This window comes from Dendrobates tinctorius, unplaced genomic scaffold (genome assembly GCF_039654945.1).
Source record: "Dendrobates tinctorius isolate UK_male_01 unplaced genomic scaffold, ASM3965494v1 ptg000241l, whole genome shotgun sequence".
Taxonomy (NCBI): domain Eukaryota; kingdom Metazoa; phylum Chordata; class Amphibia; order Anura; family Dendrobatidae; genus Dendrobates; species Dendrobates tinctorius.
In genome coordinates this window covers 21,828,715-21,854,005 of record NW_027361908.1, presented here as the reverse complement: position 1 = coordinate 21,854,005, position 25,291 = coordinate 21,828,715, and the positions used below count along the sequence as shown (strand labels likewise).

The 25,291-nt window shown below is 46.5% G+C and overlaps 1 protein-coding gene across 1 annotated transcript in view; it reads right to left on the bottom strand.

The window, feature by feature from the left end:
• The window catches only part of LRRIQ1 (leucine rich repeats and IQ motif containing 1), a 267,121-nt gene that overhangs the window by 9,712 nt on the left and 232,118 nt on the right, over positions 1-25,291 (bottom strand). Inside the window, exons 23-25 of the mRNA XM_073556994.1 lie at positions 17,049-17,175; positions 16,086-16,146; positions 15,208-15,331 (exon numbers count right to left, since the gene is read on the bottom strand). Coding sequence (XP_073413095.1) covers positions 15,208-15,331; positions 16,086-16,146; positions 17,049-17,175 — 312 coding nt within the window. The remainder of the gene's footprint in view (positions 1-15,207; positions 15,332-16,085; positions 16,147-17,048; positions 17,176-25,291) is intronic.

The following is a 25,291-nucleotide window of genomic DNA, read 5'->3' as shown; positions in this document are numbered from 1 at the left end:
GAAGGAAGCAGAGGTTCTTCCTCCACACCGGCCTTTTGACTGCCCAATTGAACTAGTCCCCGGTTCAACCCCCCAAGGGGCTGAATCTACCCCCTGTCTCCCGCAGAGACCGTAGCCATGTCCGAGTACGTCCGGGAGAACCTTGCCAAAGGCTTTATATGGAAGTCCTCCTCGCCCGCGGGAGCCGGGTTTTTCTTCGTCAAGAAAAAGGACGGACCTCTACGGCCGTGCATTGACTATAGGGATTTGAACGAGATTACCATCAAGAACAGGTACCCTCTTCCACTCATTCCAAAGCTGTTTGACTGCCTCAGAGGGGCTCGGGTCTTCTCCAAGCTAGACCTCAGGGGAGCCTATAATCTGGTCCGTATCTGAGCAGGTGACGAGTGGAAGACGGATTTCAACACTCGAGACGGCCATTACAAGTACCTGGTCATGCCCTTTGGTCTCTGCAATGCTCCTGCGGTGTTTCAGGAGTTCGTCAACAAGATCTTCTGGGACCTCTTGTACTCCTGTGTGGTCGTGTACTTGGACAACATCCTCGTCTTCTCTCCGGATCTCTCGTCCCACAGAAAGAGTGTCCGTCTGGTGTTACAGCGTCTTCGGGAGAATCGCCTGTATGCTAAGATAAATGTCTCTTTGAACAGACCTCTCTGCCATTTCTGGGATACATTATCTCCAACGCTGGATTAAGGATGGATCCCGAGAAGCTGACTGCCATTCTCAAATGGCCTCGCCCCTTCGGAAGTAAGGGCGATACAACGATTTCTCGGATTCACTAATTATTACCAGCAATTCATCTCTCACTTTTCCGCAATAACCAAACCTATTTCTGCTCTCACCCATAAAGGGACTACTCCCAATGATTGGATTCCTGAGGCGGAGGAGGCCTTTCAGACCCTAAAACGGGCTTTCTCCACGGCCCTGATGCTGCATCGTCCCGAGAGCAACCGACCCTTTGTACTCGAAGTGGATGCTTCCTCGACAGGTGCTGGGGCAGTATTGTCTCAGACATCCACCTCCGGTCGTCTGCACCCCTGTTTCTTCTCCTCTAAGGCCTTCTCTCCATCCGAGTGTAACTACTCGATCGGTGACCGGGAACTCCTGGCCATAAAGTTGGCCTTAGAAAAATGGCGTTATCTCCAGGAGGGGGCTGTCCATCCCTTTGTAATCTTCTCGGATCACAAGAATCTGGCCTATCTTCAGTCTGCCCAGAGACACAACCATCGTCAGGCCAGATGGTCCTTATTTTTTGCCCGATTTGACTTCGAGCTCCATTTTCTCCCCGGCAACAAGAATACCAAAGCCGACGCTCTGTCCAGGGTCTTCCAGCCACACGAAACAGTGAAGGAACCTTCGCATATCATTGACCCCACTAGTATCATCACAGTGGCTCCAGTGAACTGGCTTCCTCCACCTCCTGGCAAGACTCTTGTGCCCGAAAACCTCAAGCTCCAGACTGGCCGGCCATGCCGGAACTAAGAAGACCCTTGCCCTTATCATGCGTCACTACTGGTGGCCCACGCTTCACCAAGATGTGCTCAATTTCGTGGCCTCTTGTCCCTCCTGTGCAAAAAACAAAGTGCCACGACGACCTCCATCCAGCTTGTTGTTTCCGTTGCCCGTCCCTGCGGTTCCTTGGGAAAACATTGCCATGGATTTCATCACTGACCTACCCCGTTCTTCTGGCTGTACAGTCATCCTGGTGGTGGTGGATCGTTTCTCCAAGATGGCCCACTTCATCCCTCTGCCCGGTCTCCCCTCGGCTCCTGAGTTGGCCAAAGTTTTCATCCATCAGATCTTCAGACTCCATGGACTACCTCAACGCATTGTGTCTGACCGAGGGGTTCAGTTCTCCTCCAAGTTCTGGCGGGCACTTTGTAAGCTCATGAATGTTTCCCTCAACTTCTCCTCTGCCTACCATCCACAGTCCAACGGGCAGGTGGAGGGTACCAACCAGACGTTGAGTGGGTACCTACGTCATTTCTCCAATGCCCACCAGAATGACTGGGTTGACTTACTCCCCTGGGCAGAGTTCGCCTATAACAACCATTCTGGCGAGTCCTCGGCCAAGTCTCCGTTTTTCATTGTGTTTGGCAGACATCCTGGTGTTCCCCTTCCGATAACCCCTGCCTCCGAGGTACCCGCGACCAACGCCTTGTCCTCTGAATTTTCCAAGATCTGGGCTGAGACCAACACGTCACTCAAGAGGGCCGCTGATCGGATGAAGAATTATGCCGACAAGAAGAGATTGGATTCCCCACTGTATCGTGTCGGGGACAAAGTCTGGCTCTCGTCCAAATTTATCCGGTTGAAACTGCCTTCTTACAAGTTGGGTCCATACTACATCGGTCCGTTTGAAATTCTTGGACGTATCAACAAAGTTGCCTACAAATTGAGGTTGCATGCTTCGCTCCGGGTCCCGAACATCTTCCACGTCTCTCTCCTGAAACCTGTGGTACTGAATCACTTCCATTCCGTGTCTGATCCTGGTTCTCAGCCGGTTGGTGCCGATGATGTCTTTGAGGTGGAGGACATCATCGCCATGAAGAAGGTTAGAGGTAGGACTCTTTTTCTTATTGCCTAGAAGGGCTTTGGTCCTGAGGAGAGATCCTGGGAACCTCGGGAGAATATCAATGCTCCTCGTATCCTCAAGAGATTTCTTGCTAATCTTCGGGGAGGGCAGCTTAGGGGAGGGGGTACTGTCACGCCGCCTCCGTATACTCATCCGGCCTCCACTCCCATGCCGCAGCCCCCTGCTGCCCGACATCCACGGTGGTCCCTTCTGTCAGGCTTGCGGCTGATGGGGTCTCTGCATGCAATGCTCATGCGCCATAGGCCGTGGCCGCGCCTCCCTCCTGTTACTTGTGCTCCAGCAATGCCCTGACCCGGAAGCACCTACGGACCAATAGCAGACCTGACAGGCCCGTATCATGCTGCTCCCCCCTGAGGGAGGCGCCTGATCATTGTGTTTGCTAGCACACTGGGCCCTGTTTCTTCGTGTGCTTTCTGCAGTCTCGCAGTCTTGCCTTCTGTGGTCCCTGCAGTAGCCCCGCAGTCTGGTGCTCCGTGGGCCCAGCTATCTACACTCCATTCCTGCCTCCGGTGTTCCTGCTCCATCCTGCTATCCTCACTCCAGTCCTGCCTCCGGTGTTCCTGCTCCACACTTCAGTCCTACTCCAGTCCTGCCTCCGGTGTTCCTGCTCCATCCTGCTATCCACACTCCAGTCCTACAGTCCTACTCTAGTACTGCCTCCCGTGTTCCTGCTCCGTCCTGTTGTTTATGCTCCAGTCCTGCAGTCCTACTCCAGTCTAGTCTCCAGTGATCCCGCTCTGTTGTCTACGCTTCAGTCTCGTACTCCTACTCCAGTCCGTCCTGAGCTGCCCCTCTCGGTACCGGCTATCATGGTACCCGAACCCCTGGGCTTCCTCCTAACGATCCCTGTATAGGGGTCGGCTCCACCTGGCAGCTCGCCCGGGGCCCATCGGTGCCACGGTCCAGAGGGTCCACTCCTGGAGATTTGTCTCCTGACCAGCCGTGGTAACAGAAGCATTTTTTGTAAAACATATTATTTCAAGATCTATAAATAAAAATGTACTTTGTGGGAAAACCTTTATAAGCAGATGAAAATAATAGGTGGGAACTACTGAATTAACAACATCACTGACATTCTCCAATGAGATTACATCAGAAGTTACCACCTCACCCCACACCAGTTTTTTTTTTAATTCTATATATTGTACTGAAAATTTTTGAAAATCACTAGTTCCAACAAATTTTGTAGAGAGCTTAGGAAATGCAGCTGTGATAAGAAATCTGACGAAAGAGATGCAGAATGGCTCATAGCTCAGAATTCAGTCATAAACCAGCATCCAAACCTTTTCCAAGTCTCTAGTCTAGAAGTCACTTCAACCCAAATAAAACAGTTTATCCACATGTATAAATCTGCATGACAGCTATAAGAGATTTGAAATTGCCATTTTTAAAGGGAAATAATCTGTTAATCAGAGTTGGTGCAAATCGATTCACAGAACTGAGCCCAGACACCATAGCCATTGGCCCTGAGAATCTTCTCTTACCACCCGGGAGCTGCAACTTTTCTTTTCATTAGATGGATTGGCGCAACATCACATGTGCATCACAATGCAATGATGACGTTGCACCAGGCTGGCTAATCAAAAGTGCTGCAAAAGCTGGGAAGAAGGCGTCGGTTCACAGTGCTACTGTCCAGCATCAACAGATTATTGACCTTACCGCTTGTCTGGGTCCTGTGAATTTGATTTGTATTCATTGTTAATAATATATCAAATAATTTAATTTAAGCAATTACCTAAAAGCTCCACAGTGGAACGTCCCTTTAAAGAGATGTCCAACCAAAATGATATGTTACTAAGAATTCAGAAGGTGCTTTGGAATGCTTTTTTAGACAGTCATTTTGATGAGGTAGATCATTTTTAGCCTGTTTGCATCAATGATAGAAACCTTTACTGTAATCTACGGCCTGCATCTGTAGTGCAGATCTTCTGACATGTTGGTTTTAGGCAATACTTGTATTCATCATCTCTATATATAAAACTGAATGTATGTGTCACGCCGTGCTCACCTGGGGGCGGGACCTCGGTCCCGACGTCATCTCTTCCGGAGCTGCGGTCACTCCGGGGGTCCCGTAGGGTGCGCACGCGCAGCTCTCGTCCCCGGGCCTCCTCCTACATGTCACGTTTGCGCTTGCGCGCTCCTGTCAGTGCTGTATAGGGCTCGGTCCTCTCTATGGTAATGGAGGACCTGACCCGGAACCTGTAGTGGTCATGTGCTTTCTGGCTAGGTCCTGACCCGGAACCAGTAGTAGTCATGTGCTATATCAGACGACCTCCCCCTAGGGGAGGTGCCTGATTATTGTTGTGCTCCTGGCTTGGTCTGCCGTGTCCCTGCCTGGCTGTGCGCTGTACTCAAGTCCTCTGCCTTGCACTCTGTTGTGCCTCTTGGCACACGCTCTGAATCTGCACTCTGCTTTGTACTTGGTTGTGCCTCCTGGCACACGCTCTGACCCTGTGTTCTGTCTCGTACTCGGTTGTGCCTCCTGGCACATGCTCTGACACTGTACTCTGTCTCATACTCGGTTGTGCCTCCTGGCACACGCTCTTACCCTGTACTCTGTCTTATACTCAGTCGTGCCTCCTGGCACACACTCTGATACCGTGCTCTGTCTTATACTCAGTTGTGCCTCCGGGCACACACTCTGATCCTGTACTCAGTCTCTTACTCTGTTACACCTCCTGGCACACCTGCTGCCTGACTCAGTGCTCTGACGTGCTCCTTGCACGCTTCCTGCTTCACTCACACCCGGACGAACGAAGTCTCTGTATACCACGTGTTCCCGTGTCCACACTTTACACGTTCCTGCAGACACTCTCACCCACTCGTGTCTCCTGTGAGCCGGCCGCCTGGTGCCAGCAGTCGTGGTGCCTCACCCCCTGGGGCTTGCCCCTGACACTCCCTGTATAGGGGGTGGTCTTCACTAGGTCAGCTCGCCCTGGGAGGGTTGGTGTCACGACCCAGAGGGTCCACTCCAGGAGTCGTCACAGTATAATCAGGCCATGGACCCCGCTGGTGCCACCACCTCCATCCAAAAGGAACTGGTGTTCCTACGGGAGAGTCAGACCAGGATTATGGTCTTTTTGAAATCCATGGAGTCTCGTTTGTCAGCCATACAATCCGTTTCTGCCCAGTCCTCGGCCCTGCACCCGATACCGCGCCTCGGCAAGCCACCCCGATATAGCGGGGACCCTAAGTTTTGTCGAGGATTTCTGAACCAATGCCGGATACATTTTGAGCTTTTGCCGCAGCACTATCCCACTGAGCGCGCCCAAATTGCCTTTATTGTTTCACACTTAGAGGGGGAGGCATTAGCATGGGTGAACCCCCTCTGGGAGCGCAATGACCCACTCGTCTCTCGGCTTTCCACCTTTTTGGACACCTTCCGCAAGGTGTTCGACGAGCCGGGTCGGCTGGCCTCTATCACCGAGTCCCTCTTTAACCTCCATCAGGGTACGCTACCGGTAGGACAGTATGCCATCCGTTTTCGTACCTTGGCCTCCGAACTCGGTTGGAACAACGAGGCTCTCGTAGGGATCTTTTGGCGTGGCCTGTCCAGTCGGATCAAAGACGTACTGGCAGGTCGGGATACTCCCACCTCTTTAGAGGATCTGATCTCACTGGCGACACGCATCGACCTGCGGTTTCAGGAACGTGCCCGTGAATTAGCCAGAGAGAGGAGCTCCTCTCACCTCCTCCGTTCCTGCTCCAAGAAGCCGGGAAACTTCTCCGCCTAGGGTTGATAGGAGAGGCCTCCCTAGGTGTACGTGATTCCTCTCCTCCCCTGCTCGTGTCCGTATTATTGAATCTCGGTGCCAAGCGTTATTCTGAGGAGGCTTTCCTGGATTCTGGCGCGGAGGGGAATTTTATCACACTCGAGGCGGTTAAAAAATACCGGATTCCTGTCAGATCCCTGGAGACTCCTCGGTCGATTGTTTCGGTCAATGGTACGTCCGTGCTGGAGTCCGTTACCCAGGCCACCGAAGAGATCGAGCTGCAGATCGGAGCCCTGCACCTGGAGAAGATCTCCTTCCTCGTCTTGTCCACCATGTCTCACGCACTTCTTCTAGGCCTCCCTTGGCTACGGACTCATGAGCCAACCCTGGACTGGCAGTCGGGCGAGATACTCCGGTGGGGACCGTTCTGTCAGGAGAAGTGCCTGTTGCCCGTCCGTCTGATGAACTCTGCCGGTCCATCCCCGGCACCTACAGGTCTGCCGTCGGCTTACTGGTCCTTTGCAGATGTTTTCGACAAGAAGGAGGCCGAGACTCTGCCCCCCCATCGGCCATATGACTGTCCGATTGACCTCATTCCTGGTTCTACGCCACACAGGGGTAGGATATACCCGCTATCCCCTGCTGAGACCCAAGCTATGTCTGACTATATCCAGGAGAACCTTGCTAGAGGTTTCATCCGTAAGTCCTCCTCGCCCGCGGGAGCGGGATTTTTCTTTGTAAAAAAGAAGGACGGCTCCCTCCGTCCTTGCATAGACTACCGAGGCCTGAACAATATCACGGTCAAGAACAAGTACCCATTGCCATTGATCCCGGAGCTCTTTGACCGACTTAGAGGAGCTCGAATTTTCACCAAACTGGATCTTCGTGGGGCCTACAACTTGATCCGCATTCGTTCCGGGGATGAGTGGAAGACCGCCTTTAACACCAGAGACGGTCACTACGAGTACTTGGTCATGCACTTCGGCCTCTGCAATGCCCCAGCGGTTTTCCAGGAGTTCGTGAATGACGTCTTCCGGGATATGCTGTACTCCTGCGTGGTAGTCTATCTGGATGACATCCTCGTTTTTTCTCCAGACCTCTCCGCCCACAGAAAGAACGTGCGTCAAGTCCTCCAGCGCCTGAGGGAGAACCGCCTTTATGCCAAGCTCGAGAAATGTGCCTTCGAGCAAACGTCCCTGCCATTCTTGGGGTACATTATCTCAGAATCAGGTCTATGCATGGATCCGGCAAAAGTGTCCGCCGTCCTCGATTGGCCACAGCCCCATGGGGTGAAGGCAATCCAACGCTTCCTTGGTTTTGCGAACTACTACCGACAGTTCGTTCCTCATTTTTCCTCGTTGGTTCGCCCCATCTCGTCCCTTATCTGCAAGGGAGCTAACCCAAAGGCTTGGCCCTCTGAGGCTGAAGAGGCCTTCCAGTCGTTGAAACAAGCCTTCGCCGCTGCTCCGGCGCTTCACCGACCTGAGGTTAGTAGACCTTTCACTCTCGAGGTAGACGCATCCTCTACTGGGGCTGGCGCAGTCCTTCTGCAGAAATCCTCTTCTGGACGTTTTGTCACCTGTGGCTTCTTTTCTAAAGTATTTTCCTCCACTGAGCAGAACTACTCCATTGGCGACAAAGAGCTATTGGCCATTAAGTTGGCCTTGGAGGAGTGGAGGTACTTACTGGAGGGTGCCATACATCCATTCAAGATCTTCACAGACCATAAGAACCTGGCGTACATCCAGTCCGCACAGAGGCTCAATCCTCGGCAAGCCAGGTGGTCCCTATTCTTCGCCCGCTTTGACTTTTAGCTACATTTTCGGCCCGGCGATAAGAACGTTAGAGCGGATGCGTTGTCAAGATCATTCCTGTCGTCTGATGCAGAGGAAGAACCCTCTCATATCATTGATTTATCCAAAGTAATTACTGTGGCTCCTGTCAAGTTAACCACGTTACCTCCGGGAAGAACCTTTGTGGCTGAGAATAACCGAAAACGAGTGCTAAATTGGGGACATTCGTCCAAGATTGCCGGCCACGTTGGTGTCAAAAAGACTTTGGACTTAATCTCTCGCCATTATTGGTGGCCTTCACTCTCCCAGGATGTTAAAGACTTTGTAGCATCTTGCCCGTCCTGTGCCCAGAACAAGATACCCAGACAATCACCCTCCGGTCTTCTGTTCCCGCTTCCCATTCCGTCGACTCCATGGCAGCACATAGCCATGGATTTCATTACTGATCTGCCTTGTTCTTCCGGTTGTACTGTGGTCTTGGTGGTTTGTAGACCGATTTTCAAAGATGGCTCACTTCATTCCTCTTCCCGGACTACCCTCTGCTCCTGACTTGGCGAAGATCTTCATTTCCCATATCTTCAGGATTCACGGCTTCCCCCAGCACATCGTGTCGGATAGAGGGGTCCAATTCACCTCCCGGTTCTGGAGAGCTCTATGCGGACTCATGAAAGTGTCATTGGATTTCTCTTCCGCCTATCACCCCCAAACCAATGGGCAGGTGGAACGTACCAACCAGATCCTTACATCCTATCTCCGGCATTTTTCTAATGCTCATCAGAATGACTGGGTCGGTCTACTTCCTTGGGCTGAGTTCGCCTACAATAATTACTCCAGTGAATCGTCTACCAAGTCTCCTTTCTTCATCGTCTTTGGACAGCATCTCAATGTGCCTCTACCGGTACTTCCTGTCTCGGGGGTACCTGCTGCCGATTCTCAGTCTGTGGAGTTCTCCAGGGTATGGCAGGAGACCAAAACCGCTGTCGAGAAAGCACGGGACAGAATGAAATTACACGCTGACAAGAGGCGCCTGGACGTTCCTCCATTTCTCCCTGGTGACAAGCTGTGGCTCTCCACCAAATACGTCCGCCTTAAGGTACCATCTTACAAACTGGGTCCCCGTTACATTGGTCCTTTTGAGGTCCTCAGGCGGATTAATGATGTTGCTTACAAATTGAAGCTGCCTCCTTCACTCCGTATTCCCAATTCCTTCCATGTGTCTCTCCTAAAACCTGTGGTTCTTAACCGATTTCATCCTTCTCCAGGCCACACACCCCAGCCTGTTGGCTTGGGGGATGAGTTTGAGGTGAATGACATTTTGGCCATGAAGAAGGTAAGAGGGAGAACCATGTTCCTGGTCGATTGGAAGGGTTTTGGCCCCGAGGAGAGGTCATGGGAACCCAGGGAGAATATCCACGCACCCCAGATTTTGTCTAAGTTCCTCTCCAGTTTTAGAAAGAGGGGGCGTAAAGGGGGGGGTACTGTCACGCCGTGCTCACCTGGGGGCGGGACCTCGGTCCCGACGTCATCTCTTCCGGAGCTGCTGTCACTCCGGGGGTCCCGTAGGGTGCGCACGCGCAGCTCTCGTCCCCGGGCCTCCTTCTACATGTCACGTTTGCGCTTGCGCGCTCCTGTCAGTGCTGTATAGGGCTCGGTCCTCTCTATGGTAATGGAGGACCTGACCCGGAACCTGTAGTGGTCATGTGCTTTCTGGCTAGGTCCTGATCCGGAACCAGTAGTAGTCATGTGCTATATCAGACGACCTCCCCCTAGGGGAGGTGCCTGATTATTGTTGTGCTCCTGGCTTGGTCTGCCGTGTCCCTGCCTGGCTGTGCGCTGTACTCAGGTCCTCTGCCTTGCACTCTGTTGTGCCTCTTGGCACACGCTCTGAATCTGCACTCTGCTTTGTACTTGGTTGTGCCTCCTGGCACACGCTCTGACCCTGTGTTCTGTCTCGTACTCGGTTGTGCCTCCTGGCACATGCTCTGACACTGTACTCTGTCTCATACTCGGTTGTGCCTCCTGGCACACGCTCTTACCCTGTACTCTGTCTTATACTCAGTCGTGCCTCCTGGCACACACTCTGATTCCGTGCTCTGTCTTATACTCAGTTGTGCCTCTGGGCACACACTCTGATCCTGTACTCAGTCTCTTACTCTGTTACACCTCCTGGCACACCTGCTGCCTAACTCAGTGCTCTGACGTGCTCCTTGCACGCATCCTGCTTCACTCACACCCGGACGAACGAAGTCTCTGTATACCACGTGTTCCCGTGTCCACACTTTACACGTTCCTGCAGACACTTTCACCCACTCGTGTCTCCTGTGAGCCGGCCGCCTGGTGCCAGCAGTCGTGGTGCCTCACCCCCTGGGGCTTGCCCCTGACACTCCCTGTATAGGGGGTGGTCTTCACTAGGTCAGCTCGCCCTGGGAGGGTTGGTGTCACGACCCAGAGGGTCCACTCCAGGAGTCGTCACAGTATGTATGTATGTATGTATGTATGTGTGTATCACCAACCAATCACTAAGCATCTCTCATTTCACCAGAGCTGGTTAAAAGAAGCTGAGCTGTGGCTGGTTGCTATGAGCAAGTTTTCCCACTTGACAACACCTCAGCAGACACTGACATGGTGAGAGAAATCTAGCATCCCCAGGAACATAAGCTCCCAGCCTTTGTCTGCTCCCAGAAAGGAGCAGAGCATGACAGAAATGAATCCCCCTTCCCGCGGATCATTGGTATGCAAGTTAGGGCAAATCCACTCAGCGTTTTGGTACTGACCCCAGGCCTTTCTTAAAGGAATCTCCGGTATGGAAGGCAGGGTAAATCCATCCAGTGCTTTGGTTCTGACCCCAGTCCTCTCTTAAAGGGATCCCCGGTATGGAAGTCAGGGCAATTGCCTTCAAATGCTCTGGTACTGACCCCAGGCTCTCTTAAAGGTACAGTCATGGCCAAAAGTATTGACACCCCTGCAATTCTGTCAGATAATACTCAGTTTCTTCCTGAAAATGATTGCAAACACAAATTCTTTGGTATTATTATCTTCATTTAATTTGTCTTAAATGAAAAAACACAAAAAAAATTGTCCTAAAGCCAAATTGAATATAATTCCACACCAAACATAAAAAAGAGGGTGGACAAAAGTATTGGCACTGTTCGAAAAATCATGTGATACTTCTCTAATTTGTGTAATTAACAGCACCTGTAACTTACCTGCGGCACCTAACAGGTGTTGGCAATAATTAAATTACACTTGCAGCCAGTTGACATGGATTAAAGTTGACTCAACCTCTGTCCTGTGTCCTTGTGTGTAGCAGATTGAGCATGGAGAAAAGAAAGAAGACCAAATAACTGTCTGAGGACTTGAGAAACCAAATTGTGAGGAAGCATGAGCAATCTCAAGGCTACAAGTCCATCTCCAAAGACCAGAATGTTCCTGTGTCTACTGTGTGCAGTGTCATCAAGAATTTAAAGCCCATGGCACTGTGGCTAACCTCCCTAGATGTGGACGGAAAAGAAAAATTGACAAGAGATTTCAACGCAAGATTGTGTGGATGTTGGATAAAGAACCTCGACTAACATCCAAACAAGTTCAAGCTGCCCTGCAGTTCGAGGGTACAACAGTGTCAACCCGTACTATCCGTCGGTGCCTGAATGAAAAGGGACTGTATGGTAGAAGACCCAGGAAGATCCCACTTCTCACCCCGAGACATAAAAAAGCCAGGCTGGAGTTTGCCAAAACTTACCTGAAAAAGCCTAAAACATTTTGGAAGAATGTTCTCTGGTCAGATGAGACAAAAGTAGAGCTTTTTGGGCAAAGGCATCAACACAGAGTTTACAGAAGAAAAAAAGAGGCATTCAAAGAAAAGAACACAGTCCCTACAGTCAAACATGGCGGAGGTTCCCTGATGTTTTGGGGTTGCTTTGCTGCCTCTGACACTGGACTGCTTGACCATGTGCATGGCATTATGAAGTCTGAAGACTACCAACAAATTTTGCAGCTTAATGTAGGGCCCATTGTGAGAAAGCTGGGTCTCCCTCAGAGGTCATGGGTCTTCCAGCAGGACAATGATCCAAAACACACTTCAAAAAGCACTAGAAAATGGTTTGAGAGAAAGCACTGGAGACTTCTAAGGTGGCCAGCAATGAGTCCAGACCTGAATCCCATAGAACACCTGTGGAGAGATCTAAAAATGGCAGTTTGGAGAAGGCACCCTTCAAATATCAGGGACCTGGAGCAGTTTGCCAAAGAAGAATGGTCTAAAATTCCAGCAGAGCATTGTAAGAAACTCATTGATGGTTACCGGAAGCGGTTGGTCGCAGTTATTTTGGCTAAAGGTTGTGCAACCAAGTATTAGGCTGAGGGTGCCAATACTTTTGTCTGGCCCATTTTGGGAGTTTTGTGTGAAATGATCAATGTTTTGCTTTTTGCTTCATTCTCTTTTGTGTTTTTTCATTTAAGACAAATTAAATGAAGATAATAATACCAAAGAATTTGTGTTTGCAATCATTTTCAGGAAGAAACTGAGTATTATCTGACAGAATTGCAGGGGTGTCAATACTTTTGGCCATGACTGTATCTCCTGTACGGAAGTTAGGGAAAATCCCTCAGCGCTCTGATTCTGACCCCAGGGTTCTATTAAAGGGATCATTGGTATGCAAGTTAGAGCAAATCCCTCAGCGCTCTGATTCTGACCCCAGGGTTCTATTAAAGGCATCATTGGTATGCAAGTTAGGGCAAATCCACTCAACGCTCTGGTTCTGATCCCAGGCTTTCTTAAAGGAATCTCTGGTATGGAAGTTAGGGTAAATCCCTCAGCGCTGTGGTTCTGACCCCAAGCCTCTCTTAAAGGGAACCCCGATATGGAAGTTAGGACCGTTCCACTCAGCGCTGTGGTTCTGACCCCAGGGTCTCTTAAAGGGATCATGGGTATGGAAGTTAGGGCAATTCCACTAAGCACTCTGGTTCTGAACCCAGGCCCCTCTTAAAGTGATCCCCGGTATGGAAGTTAGGGTAAATCCCTCAGTGCTCTGATTCTGACCCCAGTCTCTCTTAAAAGGATCATTGGTATGGAAGCTAGGGCAATTCCACTCAGTGCTCTGGTTCTGAAGCCAGGCCTCTCTTAAAGGGATCCCGGTATGGAAGTTAGGGCAAATCCCTCAGCGCTGTGGTTCTGACCCCAGGCCTCTCTTAAAGGGATGGGACGATGTGGTATATTAGGGGTAGTAGTCCGGTGGCTTTGACGGGATGATGTGAGATAGGGATAGTAGTCCGGTAACTCTGGCTGATGGGATGATGTGGGATATAGTGAATGTGGCTGTGGCTATGCAGAGTGGGCGGGGCTCTACACTCAGCTTTATATTATATATATATATATACACTCACTGGCCACTTTATTAGGTACACCATGCTAGTAAGGGGTTGGACCCCCTTTTGCCTTCAGAACTGCCTCAATTCTTCGTGGCAGAGATTCAACAAGGTGCTGGAAGCATTCCTCAGAGATTTTGGACCATATTGACATGATGGCATCACACAGTTGGCGCAGATTTGTCGGCTGCACATCCCTGATGCGAATCTCCCGTTCCACCACATCCCAAAGATGCTCTATTGGATTGAGATCTGGTGACTGAGGAGGCCATTTGAGTACAGTGAACTCATTGTCATGTTCAAGAAACCAATCTGAGATGATTCGAGCTTTATGACATGGCGCATTATCCTGCTGAAAGTAGCCATCAGATGTTGGGTACATTGTGGTCATAAAGGGATGGACATGGTCAGCAACAATACTCAGGTAGGCTGTGGCGTTGCAACGATGCTCAATTGGTACCAAGGGGCCCAAAGAGTGCCAAGAAAAAATTCCCCACACCATGACACCACCACCACCAGCCTGAACCGTTGATACAAGGCAGGATGGATCCATGCTTTCATGTTGTTTACGCCAAATTCTGACCCTACCATCCGAATGTCGCAGCAGAAATCGAGACTCATCAGACCAGGCAACGTTTTTCCAATCTTCTACTGTCCAATTTCGATGAGCTTGTGCAAATTGTAGCCTCAGTTTCCTGTTCTTAGCTGAGAGGAGTGGTACCCAGTGTGGTCTTCTGCTGCTGTAGCCCATCTGCCTCAAAGTTCGACGCACTGTGCGTTCAGAGATGCTCTTCTGCCTACCTTGGTTGTAACGGGTGGCAATTTGAGTCACTGTTGCCTTTCTATCAGCTCGAACCAGTCTGCCCATTCTCCTCTGACCTCTGGCATCAACAAGGCATTTCCGGCCACAGAACTGCCGCTCACTGGATTTTTTTTCTTTTTCGGACCATTCTCTGTAAACCCTAGAGATGGTTGTGCGTGAAAATCCCAGTAGATCAGCAGTTTCTGAAATACTCAGACCAGCCCTTCTGGCACCAACAATCATGCCACGTTCAAAGGCACTCAAATCACCTTTCTTCCCCATACTGATGCTCGGTTTGAACTGCAGGAGATTGTCTTGACCATGTCTACATGCCTAAATGCACTGAGTTGCCGCCATGTGATTGGCTGATTAGAAATTAAGTCTTAACACACAGTTGGACAGGTGTACCTAATAAAGTGGCCAGTGAGTGTATATATATATATATAATCATTATAATTTGTTATAACTAACCGTAGTTAGTTACTATGCCCAGGCAGCGCCGGGCTCTTCAGCTAGTAAAGTATTTATTCTTAAGCATCCTTTCATAAAATGCCGCATTATGGTGTTGTTCGGTCATCTATCATGGAACAGAATTAATAATGACAAATGAAAATTGGCAACCCTCTTATACACAGGGTGTGTCTTTCCACAGTCTAACATTGTCAGCACTGATTGGAAAGTGTGTAGGGACTCGCCCCCCACAGGTAACACCCAGCTGTCAATATATTCAGAAATTTCTAGGAAGAATAACAGAGGAATAGCACAATACATCTTGAGAAGGTATTGTGTCATTCTTCCCTATGTCAAGAGAACCAACAGTTTCATAGTTTTTAAGGTTGAAGGTAGACTTAAGTCCAAAGAGTTCAACCTATAACCTGTTGGTCCTCCTTTACACAATGTCATCAGATTTCCAAAAGCTTACCATTTAAATATATAACTTACTAGAATATGTCCCAAAACTTCTTTGAGTTTTCACTTTTTCTTCTCTGTATTGAGATACTGAACTGCCAGATTTCACAGACAACAGGTCCAAGTCATCAGCTTCTTTGCTTAGAGGAGCATTACTCTGAAAATTGTGACAAAACATGCATATCTTACTATTCCAAGAGCACAAATCATACCATTGCCCAAAGTATAGGAACCGTTATTGCTGGTTTAAAACTCTTCTTCATCTTCCAGAATGTACAGGCTTGATAATTAGAGAAGTCATCTGTCTGGTTGCACTGACTATTCGGTCTGCAATACTTTGAAATGGGTGAAATCTATGGTTGTTTTCCATTATAATTTTTTTGGGCGGGAATAGGCAAAGCTATAGGCGGACCATCTGTTAACCCCTTCCCATGGACATGTGCGCAGTCAATAGAGTTTTACTTTTCCATAAACGTGTGCATGGACAATATTTCACTTTCTCTTATGAGTTTTCACTGAAACATTTTTGACATTATTGGAAACGTAGAAAAGAAAAAAATGAAATAATAATATAACCTTGAGCCAAAACAGAATGCAATCTCTAACAATAATAAGGGAGGGATGAATCATCAGCATGCAAATTGTACCTCAGCGTTCTGGTTCTTGATGTAAACCATGCCAGCGTCACCAGTAATGTACGCAGTGGATTAACCAACACCTTGATACAATTACATATCTATTATTTATGGTTTGCCATCTACAATCAGTACTATCAGTCAGTTCTGTGGTATGCCTAGCACATGGCCATTTATTGTATGTAAATTTATGCAGAGTCTTTATTCAGAATATTTAGCGGTTAAGATAGAATCAGATAATAATCCCTAAGGGAAATATATGGGATAATATCTTACCACAAGCTGGACACGTCTTCCATTCAGAACGTCATGGTTTAATTCAGGCAATAAACGCTTACTGCAATAAAAGGACATAGAATGATTCAAACTACAGACTTGATTCTATACCATGGGGCTAGAAATGGGACGGTATATTCGATATCTGCATATTCATCAATCACAGGAATATCACATTTGGGGAAAAATATAGAATTGTGGTCTACAGGTGACCTACCGAAACTAGGATAAACCATCCAAGCTGTGCACTTGCAGCAAATGACTAGATGGGGTAATGCATAAAATAAACCAATACGTATTTTTACTACCTAATTAAACCATTGCATTAATTTAGTGTTATATTTCTAACAGCTGTAGTGAAAAATTGCTGAATCTGTTCGAGAAGACTTTAACAGGAACTTGGCAGCTGCACGTGAGCAGGGAGACAGGGAGTCCTACATCACCGCTGCCTCCCTGGGCATGCGCACCGATGAAGCTAGGGAGTGTACACCTGGCTTCACTATGAATTACCAGGGATTACCATCCATTGGTAAATTGAAAAGAATAAGTGCAGAAAATATGTGTGGATGATAAATGCAGAAACCCTGTGGATTTCAGTTTACATACACCAAATTTGCTATGTGTGAATCGACTGTACAATAGATACTTTTATTTGGAACGCTTGAATTGTATAAGTATATACCGTATGCGTCATGTACTGAAATTCCATGCACAGTCCTATATTAAAAAAATAAATAATATATGTGGCTGATAGTACATGGCAACCTTCATCCTGTTTCAGTGTGATAACTACATTCGCTTTATTATGTCTACAACAAAGGCAGTCTTATTCATAGTCTATAATGGGCCACATATATGTTAAAGGAGATGGTGTGAACATGACCTGATCTCTTTCTCTCCTTATATGTATTGCATGAAGCACTGCATCAGCAAATCATTTGTACAATAAGACCATTATACCACCTGGAAGATGCAGAACGATTCGTATTTATGTCTCCACATTGTGTATGAAGCCATTGATAAGTAAGTTCTCTACTTCTTGCTAAAGCTTCTAGAGGGAGTTCCTTGAACTGGCATGATTCTTCTTTACCTAACAAAAAGTTATAAAATCATTATATAAATGCATAAAAAAAATGCAGGAAGGAATAATATAAGTATACCAACTTGGTCCACTTCCACAATGTTGAAGAATGCAGAACGAAAAAATACCTATATATCCAAACTTCAATATCATGGTTTTCTTGACCATGGACTGAGGCTAGTTTCACACTATGGTTTTTTAGTGCTGCGCTTAGTGCGCAATAGAATCACATGCAAAAAATGCATCATGCGTTTTGTATGCGTTTGCTTTTCTTATGCGTATGCGTTTTAACCAGTTTCTAGCCATGTTAACTCTTAAAACGCATGCGATTTTAAACACAGGCGGACCAAAAATGCAACAGGTTGCGTCCGGCGCGCCTAGGCACACACTACAAAAAAACTCATGCGCTCGAAAACGCATACGAACGCGTGCATACGCTAGACCATGCTCCCCCACGTTAAAGATAGGGGCGCAGGACGCATGCGCATGGACGCGCATGAAGCACAGCGCTAAAAAACGCTAGTGTGAAACCAGCCTTAGTTCATCAGCCATTTACTAATAACTAGTGATGAGCGAGTATACTCGTTACTCGGGTTTCCAAGAGCATGCTCGGGTGGTCTCCGAGTATTTTGGCGTGCTCCGAGATTTAGATTTTGTCGCCTCAGCTGCATTATTTGCGACTGCTAGACAGCTTGAATACATGTGTGGAATGCCTGTTTGTTAGGGAATCCCCACATGTATTCAGCCTGTCTACAAGTTGCAAATCATGCAGCTGAGCCAACGAAAACTAAATCTTCGAGCGCGGAGATCACCCGAGCATGCTTGGGGAAACCCGAGTAACGAGTATACTCGCTCATCACTACTAATAATACAAGTGAAACCGCTACTGTAAATCTTAAGCGCAGAGATATCTGCCTCTGCCACCCATTCCCTGCCATATAATCACAGCTTGGAAACTTTTTAATTGAACTTTCCCTTTTTATAAATAAATAATTTTCCACTTTTTTTTGTTTTAAACTGCTCAGAAGAGGTTAAATTAAGAAGCCATGAAGTGAACCCTCTCAGTCTATTGGAGCAATGAAAAGAAGAATCTTGCTAAACACTCACAAAGTGAAAGTGTCCTTCATACCACTTTACTTTCTGGTGCAATGCAGTAGAAATACAGAATAAGGCCCGGCTCACACTTTGACTATCTGGTGAGTTTTTGAACTCAGTATATGTAAGGTAAAAAACCAGGAGCGGGACAAACAGAGGAAAGTTTAATAGAAAGATATCACCCACTCCTGGTTTTGGCTTACAAAAACTGAAGGTGTGCACGTGGCATATTCTGGAGTAAATCGCTCAACTTGAGGAAAGGGTTTTTTTCAGGGTAGGCTCCCAAATTGCGTATGTAGTGTGGACTTTCTGCATGCAATATCCACAGCATTTTACAATATCATCAAAGTGGAAGAGTTTTAACTTAATACCATCACATGCTTGAATCCCTAAAGGAATTGGAAATTGTGTCTTTCACATCGGCAGCATTCAGTTTCTGTTGCGGAAACACAAATTTACGAACCGGATTTTACCCATTCATTTCAATGGGGAACCCAAATCCGCAGGTGTAACTGCTGGACTAGCATTATTTTTTGGAATTTTATAAGTGCTTAAATAGGTGCGGATGGTAAATGCAGAAATACTGTGGATTTTTGAGTTTAGAAATCTGCATCAAATTTGCACTCAGCGAATCCATTTTACCATCGATACTTTTATTTGGAACACTTGAATTGCACAATTTGAGGGTATATGTGTCATGTACTGAAACCCCATGCACACTTCTTTATTACAGAAAAAAAAATAATAATTTGTGCTGCAGGCAATTGTTGATCATAAATGGCACACTCCATACTTAAATTTGTTTAGATCGTTGAAATTATAGTGTGCTGCACTTTAGAAGGACATGGTTCATGTTACTGAACTGTGTCAGATTTCTGAACCGGAAATTTGAAGAAAACCTTTCTAAATCACTGTTGAACTCCATTTTTTGACAATTTAGGCCTTCATATATAGAAACTGCCAATATTAGCGGCATCGGTTGACAGTCTAAAGTGTATGGGGGGAAAAAAAGTCTGGCATTTGCTTTTTCATAGGGAACACAGGAACGCTTGGGCCAGCGAAGCATTCCTGTGTAGCAGGAAGTTAGGAGAGACGGATGTCGGATGACCATTCTATTGTGTAATGGGGCTTTCAGAGAGATTATAAACTTGTTAAATATTGTGTCCATACTGCTATTTTTCTTAATATAATCAGATCTTAAAAAACAAAAAATTAACATCCTTACTGTTTTATGCAAAAATCATAATTTTCTTGCATACAATGCATAAGCCGTGATGCCTCCAATCTAATAAGTTTTTCAGAATTTTCCTTCTAAAATAAAGTACAGTAACTGATTCTTTTTAAGTCATGGGTGCTCATTTCTATATATTTGGGGAGGTGGGGTCCTAGAGGTTAGACCCCCCATTGATAATAAAGTGATGAGATATCCTAGCAATGCTCCAACAGTTTCAATGACAGAAATATCCCTTTAACCCCTTCATGACCCAGCCTATTTTGACCTTAATGACCTGGCCATTTTTTGCATTTCTGACCAGTGTCCCTTTATGAGGTATCAACTCAGGATCGCTTCAATGCATCCTAGCGATTCTGAGATGGTTTTTTCGTGACATATTGGGCTTCATGTTAGTAGTAAATTGAGGTCGATAATTTTTGCGTTTATTTGTGAAAATAATGGAAATTTGGCGAAAATTTTGAAAATTTCACAATTTTCAAATTTTGAATTTTTATTCTGTTAAACCAGAGAGGTATGTAACATAGTAACATAGTTATTAAGGTTGAAGGGAGACTTTAAGACCATCTAGTTCAACCCATATCCTATCCTAACTTGCCCTAACATGTTGATCCAGAGGAAGGCAAAAAAAACCCATGTGGCAACAGTAAGCTTCACATTGGGGAAAAAAATTCCTTCCCGACTCCACATACGGCAATCAGACTAGCTCCCTGGATCAACGCAATATTAAGGAGACTAGTGTATATACCCTGTAATATTATACTTTTCAAGAAAGGCATCCAGTCCCTTCTTAAATTTTAGTAGTGAATCACTCATTACAACATCATATGGCAGAGAGTTCCATAGTCTCACTGCTCTTACAGTAAAGAATCCGCATCTGTGAGTATGCTTAAACCTTCTTTCCTCCAGACGTAGAGGATGCCCCCTTGTCCCCGTCACAGGTCTAAGAGTAAAAAGATCATTAGAAAGGTCTTTGTATTGTCCCCGCATATATTTATACATTGTAATAAGATCACCCCTAAGCCTTTGATTCTCCAAACTAAATAACCCCAAGTGTAATAACCTGTCTTGGTGTTGCAGACCCCCTAGTTCCCTAATAACCTTAGTCGCTCTTCTCTGCACCCGCTCCAGTTCAGCTATGTCTTTCTTATACACCGGAGACCAGAACTGTACACAGTATTCTAAGTGTGGTCGCACTAGTGACTTATATAGAGGTAAAATTATGTTCTCCTCATGAGCATCTATGCCTCTTTTAATGCATCCCATTATTTTATTTGCCTTTGCAGCAGCTGCTTGACTCTGGCCACTAAATGTGAGTTTGTCGTCCACCCATACACCCAGGTCTTTTTCAGTGACTGTTTTGCCCAGTGTTTTACAATTAAGCACATAATTATACAACTTGTTCGTTCTACCCAAGTGCATGATCTTACATTTTTCCCAATTAAAGCTCATTTGCCATTTATCAGCCCAAGCTTCTAGTTTACATAAATCCTCCTGTAATATAAAATTGTCCTCCTCTGTATTAATTACCCTGCAGAGTTTAGTGTCATCTGCAAATATTGAAATTCTACTCTCTATGCCCCCTACAAGGTCATTAATAAATATGTTAAAAAGAAGCGGGCCCAAAACTGACCCTTGTGGTACCCCACTGCTAACCGTGACCCAGTCCGAGTGTGCTCCATTAATAACCACCCTTTGTTTCCTATCCCTGAGCCAGCTCTTAACCCACCTACACATATTTTCCCCTATCCCCATTGTTCTCATTTTATGTATAAACCTTTTGTGTGGCACCGTATCAAAAGCTTTTGAAAAGTCCATGTACACCACGTCCACTGCATTCCCTTGGTCCAGTCCGGAACTTACCTCTTCATAAAAGCTTATCAGATTAGTCTGACAGGAACGGTCTCTTGTAAACCCATGTTGATATTGGGTCATAAGGTTATTCTTCTCCAGATACTCCAGTATAGTATCTCTTAGAAAACCCTCCAGGATTTTACCCACAGTTGAGGTTAAACTTACTGGCCTATAATTTCCAAGTTCAGTTTTTGTCCCCTTTTTGAATATTGGCACCACATTTGCTATACGCCAGTCCTGTGGTAAAGACCCTGTTATTATGGAATCTTTAAAGATTAAAAATAGTGGTCTATCTATGACTGTGCTTAATTCCTGCAGTACTCGGGGGTGTATCCCATCCGGGCCCGGGGATTTGTCAATTTTAGTGATTTGTAGACGCCGCCGTACTTCCTGCTGGGTTAAGCATGTGACACAATATAGTTAATAAATAACATTTCCCACATGTCTACTTTACATCGGCACAATTTTGGAAACAAATTTTTTTTTGTTAAGAAGTTATAAGGGTTAACAGTTGACCAGCAATTTCTCATTTTTACAACAAAATTTACAAAACCATTTTTTTAGGGACCACCTCACATTTGAAGTCACTTTGAGGAGTCTATATGGCAGAAAATACCCAAAATTGAAACCATTCTAAAAACTGCACCCCTCAAGCTACTCAAAACTACATTCAAGAAGATTATTAACCCTTCAGGTACTTCACAGGGACTAAAGCAACATGGAAGGAAAAAATGGACATTTTAATTTTTCCAACAAAAATTTTCTTTTAGCATCATTTTTTTCATTTTCACATGGGCAACAGGATAAAATGGATCCTAAAATTTGTTGGGCAATTTCTTCTGAGTACACCGATACCTCATATGTGGTCATAAACCACTGTTTGGGCACACGGCAGGGCTCAGAAGGGAAGGAGCGCCATTTGACTTTTTGAATGGAAAATATGCTGGAATATTTATCGGTTGCCATGTTCCGTTTGAAAAGTCCCTGTGCGCCTAAACATTGGAGCTCCCCCACAAGTGACCCCATTTTGGAAACTAGACCCTCCAGGGAACTTATCTAGATGCATAATGAGCACTTTGAACCCCCATGTACTTCACAAATTGATCCGTAGAAAAAAAAAGTACTTTTTTTCACAAAAATTATGTTTTAGCCTCAGGTTTTTCATTTTCACATGGGCAACAGGGTAAAATGGATCCTAAAATTTGTTGGGAAATTTCTCCTGAGTACGCCGATACCTGATATGTGGTCATAAACCACTGTTTGGGCGCATGGCAGGGCTCAGAAGGGAAGGAGCGCCATTTGACTTTTTGAATGGAAAATATGCTGGAATATTTAGCGATGCCATGTCGCGTTTGGAGAGTCCCTATGTGCCTCAACATTGGAGCTCCCCCACAATTGACCCCATTTTGGAAACTAGACCCTCCAGGGAACTTATCTAGATGCATAGTGAGTACTTTGAACCCCCCAGGTGCTTAACAAATTAGCTCCAATCGTTAGCGGACACCATGTCGCGTTTGGAGAGCCCCTGTGTGCCTAAACATTGGAGCTCCCCCACAAGTGACCCCATTTTGGAAACTAAACCCCCGAAGGAACTTATATAGAAGTGTGTTGGGCACTTTGAACCCCCAAGTGCTTCACAGAAGATAACGCAGAGCAGAGAAAATAAAAAAAAATTTTTTCCTCAAAAATGATTTTTTAGCCCGCTATTTTTTATTTTCACAAGGCTAACAGGAGAAATTGGACCCCAAAAGTTGTTGTCCAGTTTGTCCTGAGTATGCTGGTACCCCAAATGTGGGGGTAAACCACTGTTTCGGCACACGGCAGGGCTCAGAAGGGAAGGAGCGCAATTTGACTTTTTGAATGAAAAATTAGCTCCAATCGTTAGCGGACACCAAGTCGTGTTTGGAGAGCCCCTGTGTGCCTAAACTTTGGATCTCCCCCACAAATTCCCCCATTTTGGAAACTAGACCCCCCAAGGAACTTATCTAGATGCATAGTGAGCATTTTGAACCCTCAGATGCTTCACAGAAGTTTATAACGCAGAGCTGTGAAAATAAAAATATTTTTTTTCTCAAAAAAATGATTTTTTAGCCCGCTAATTTTTATATTCACAATGGTAACAGGAGAAATTGGACCCCTAAAGTGGTTATCCAGTTTCTTCTGAGTATGCTGGTACCCCATATGTGGGGGGGGGAACCACTGTTTGGGCACACGTCGGGGCTCGGAAGGGAAGTAGTGACGTTTTGAAATGTCGACTTGTTGGAATGGTCTGCGGGCATCATGTTACGTTTGCAGAGCCCCTGATGCGCCTAAACAGTGGAAACCCCTGACAAGTGACCCCATTTTGGAAACTAGACCACCCAAGGAACTAATCTAGATGTGCGGTGAGCAATTTGAACCACCAAGTTCTTCACAGAAGTTTATAACGCAAAGGCATGAAAATAAAAAATATTTTTTTTTCCTCAAAAAATGATTTTTTAGCCCACAATTTTTTATTTCACAAGGGTAACAGGAGAGATTGGACCCCAAAAGTTGTTGTCCAGTTTGTCCTTATTACGCTGGTACCCCATATGTGGGGGGGAACCACTGTTTGGGCACACGTTGGGGCTTGGAAGGGAAGTAGTGACGTTTTAAAATGCCGACTTCATGGAAAGGTCTGCAGGCGTCATGTTACGTTTCCAGAGCCCCTGATGCGCCTAAACAGTAGAAACCCCCCACAAGTGACCCCATTTTGGAAACTAGACACCCCTAGGAACTTATCTAGATGTCTGTTGAGCACTTCGAACCCCTAAGTGCTTCACAGAAGTTTATAACGCACAGCCATGAAAATAAAAAATCATTTTTTTCCTCAAAAATTATTTTAGCCCCCAATTTTTTATTTTCCCAAGGGTAACAGGAGAAAATAGACCCCAACAGTTGTTGTGCAATTTTTCCTGAGTACGCTGATACCCCATATGTGGGGGTAAACCACTGTTTGGGCACACGTCTGGGCTCGGAATGGAGGGAGCACTGTTTGATTTTTTAAATGCAAAATTGGCTGGAATAAATGGTGGCGCCATGTCACGTTTGGAGACCCCCTGATGTGCCTAAACAGTGGAAACCCCTCAATTCTAACTCCAACCCTAACCACAACCCTAACCCCAACACACCCCTAACCCTAATCCCAACTCTAACCCTAACTACAAGCCTAACCCTAATCCCAACCCCAACCCACCCCTAACCCTAATCTTAACCCTAATTCCAACCCTAACCCTAATCACAACCCTAACCCTAATCCCAACCCTAATTCCAACCCTAACCCTAATTCCAACCCTAACCCTAATTCCAACCCTAGCCCTAATTCCAACCCTAGCCCTAATTCCAACCCTAACCCTATTGCAGCATCGGCCATGGACCGATTGTAATATTTCACCAAATTTAATTGGTGAAATATTACAATCGCACTGCGCATGCGCCCGCCATTTTCAAAGATGGCAGCGCCCATGCAGGAGGGATGGCGGGACACCGGGAGCCGGAGCGGGACGTGACAGGTACCGGGGAGGGTGAGGGGGGATTGGACTGTGGGGGGGATCGGAGGGAAGGGGAGGGGGCAGATCGTGACAGCAGCGGCCCATCGCTGCTGTCAGTCCGTGGCGGGGGCCGATGGCCCCCGCGAGCCGGTGGGGGGGTTAAATTAGTGTCTCCAGCCATGTCCGATGCTACTGCAGCATCGGCCATGACTGGATTGTAATATTTCATCAAATTTCATTGATGAAATATTACTATCGCTCTGATTGACTGTTTCACTTTCAACAGCCAATCAGAGCGATCGTAGCCACGTGGGGGCTAAGCCACCCCCCCGTGGTGAAGCATAAAGGGTCCTTTGTGTGTGGGTCGGGTGACCTTTCAGTGACCCCGGTCACCCGACTCGCAGGAGGGCGATTTATAGCATGACGCCTATGTAGG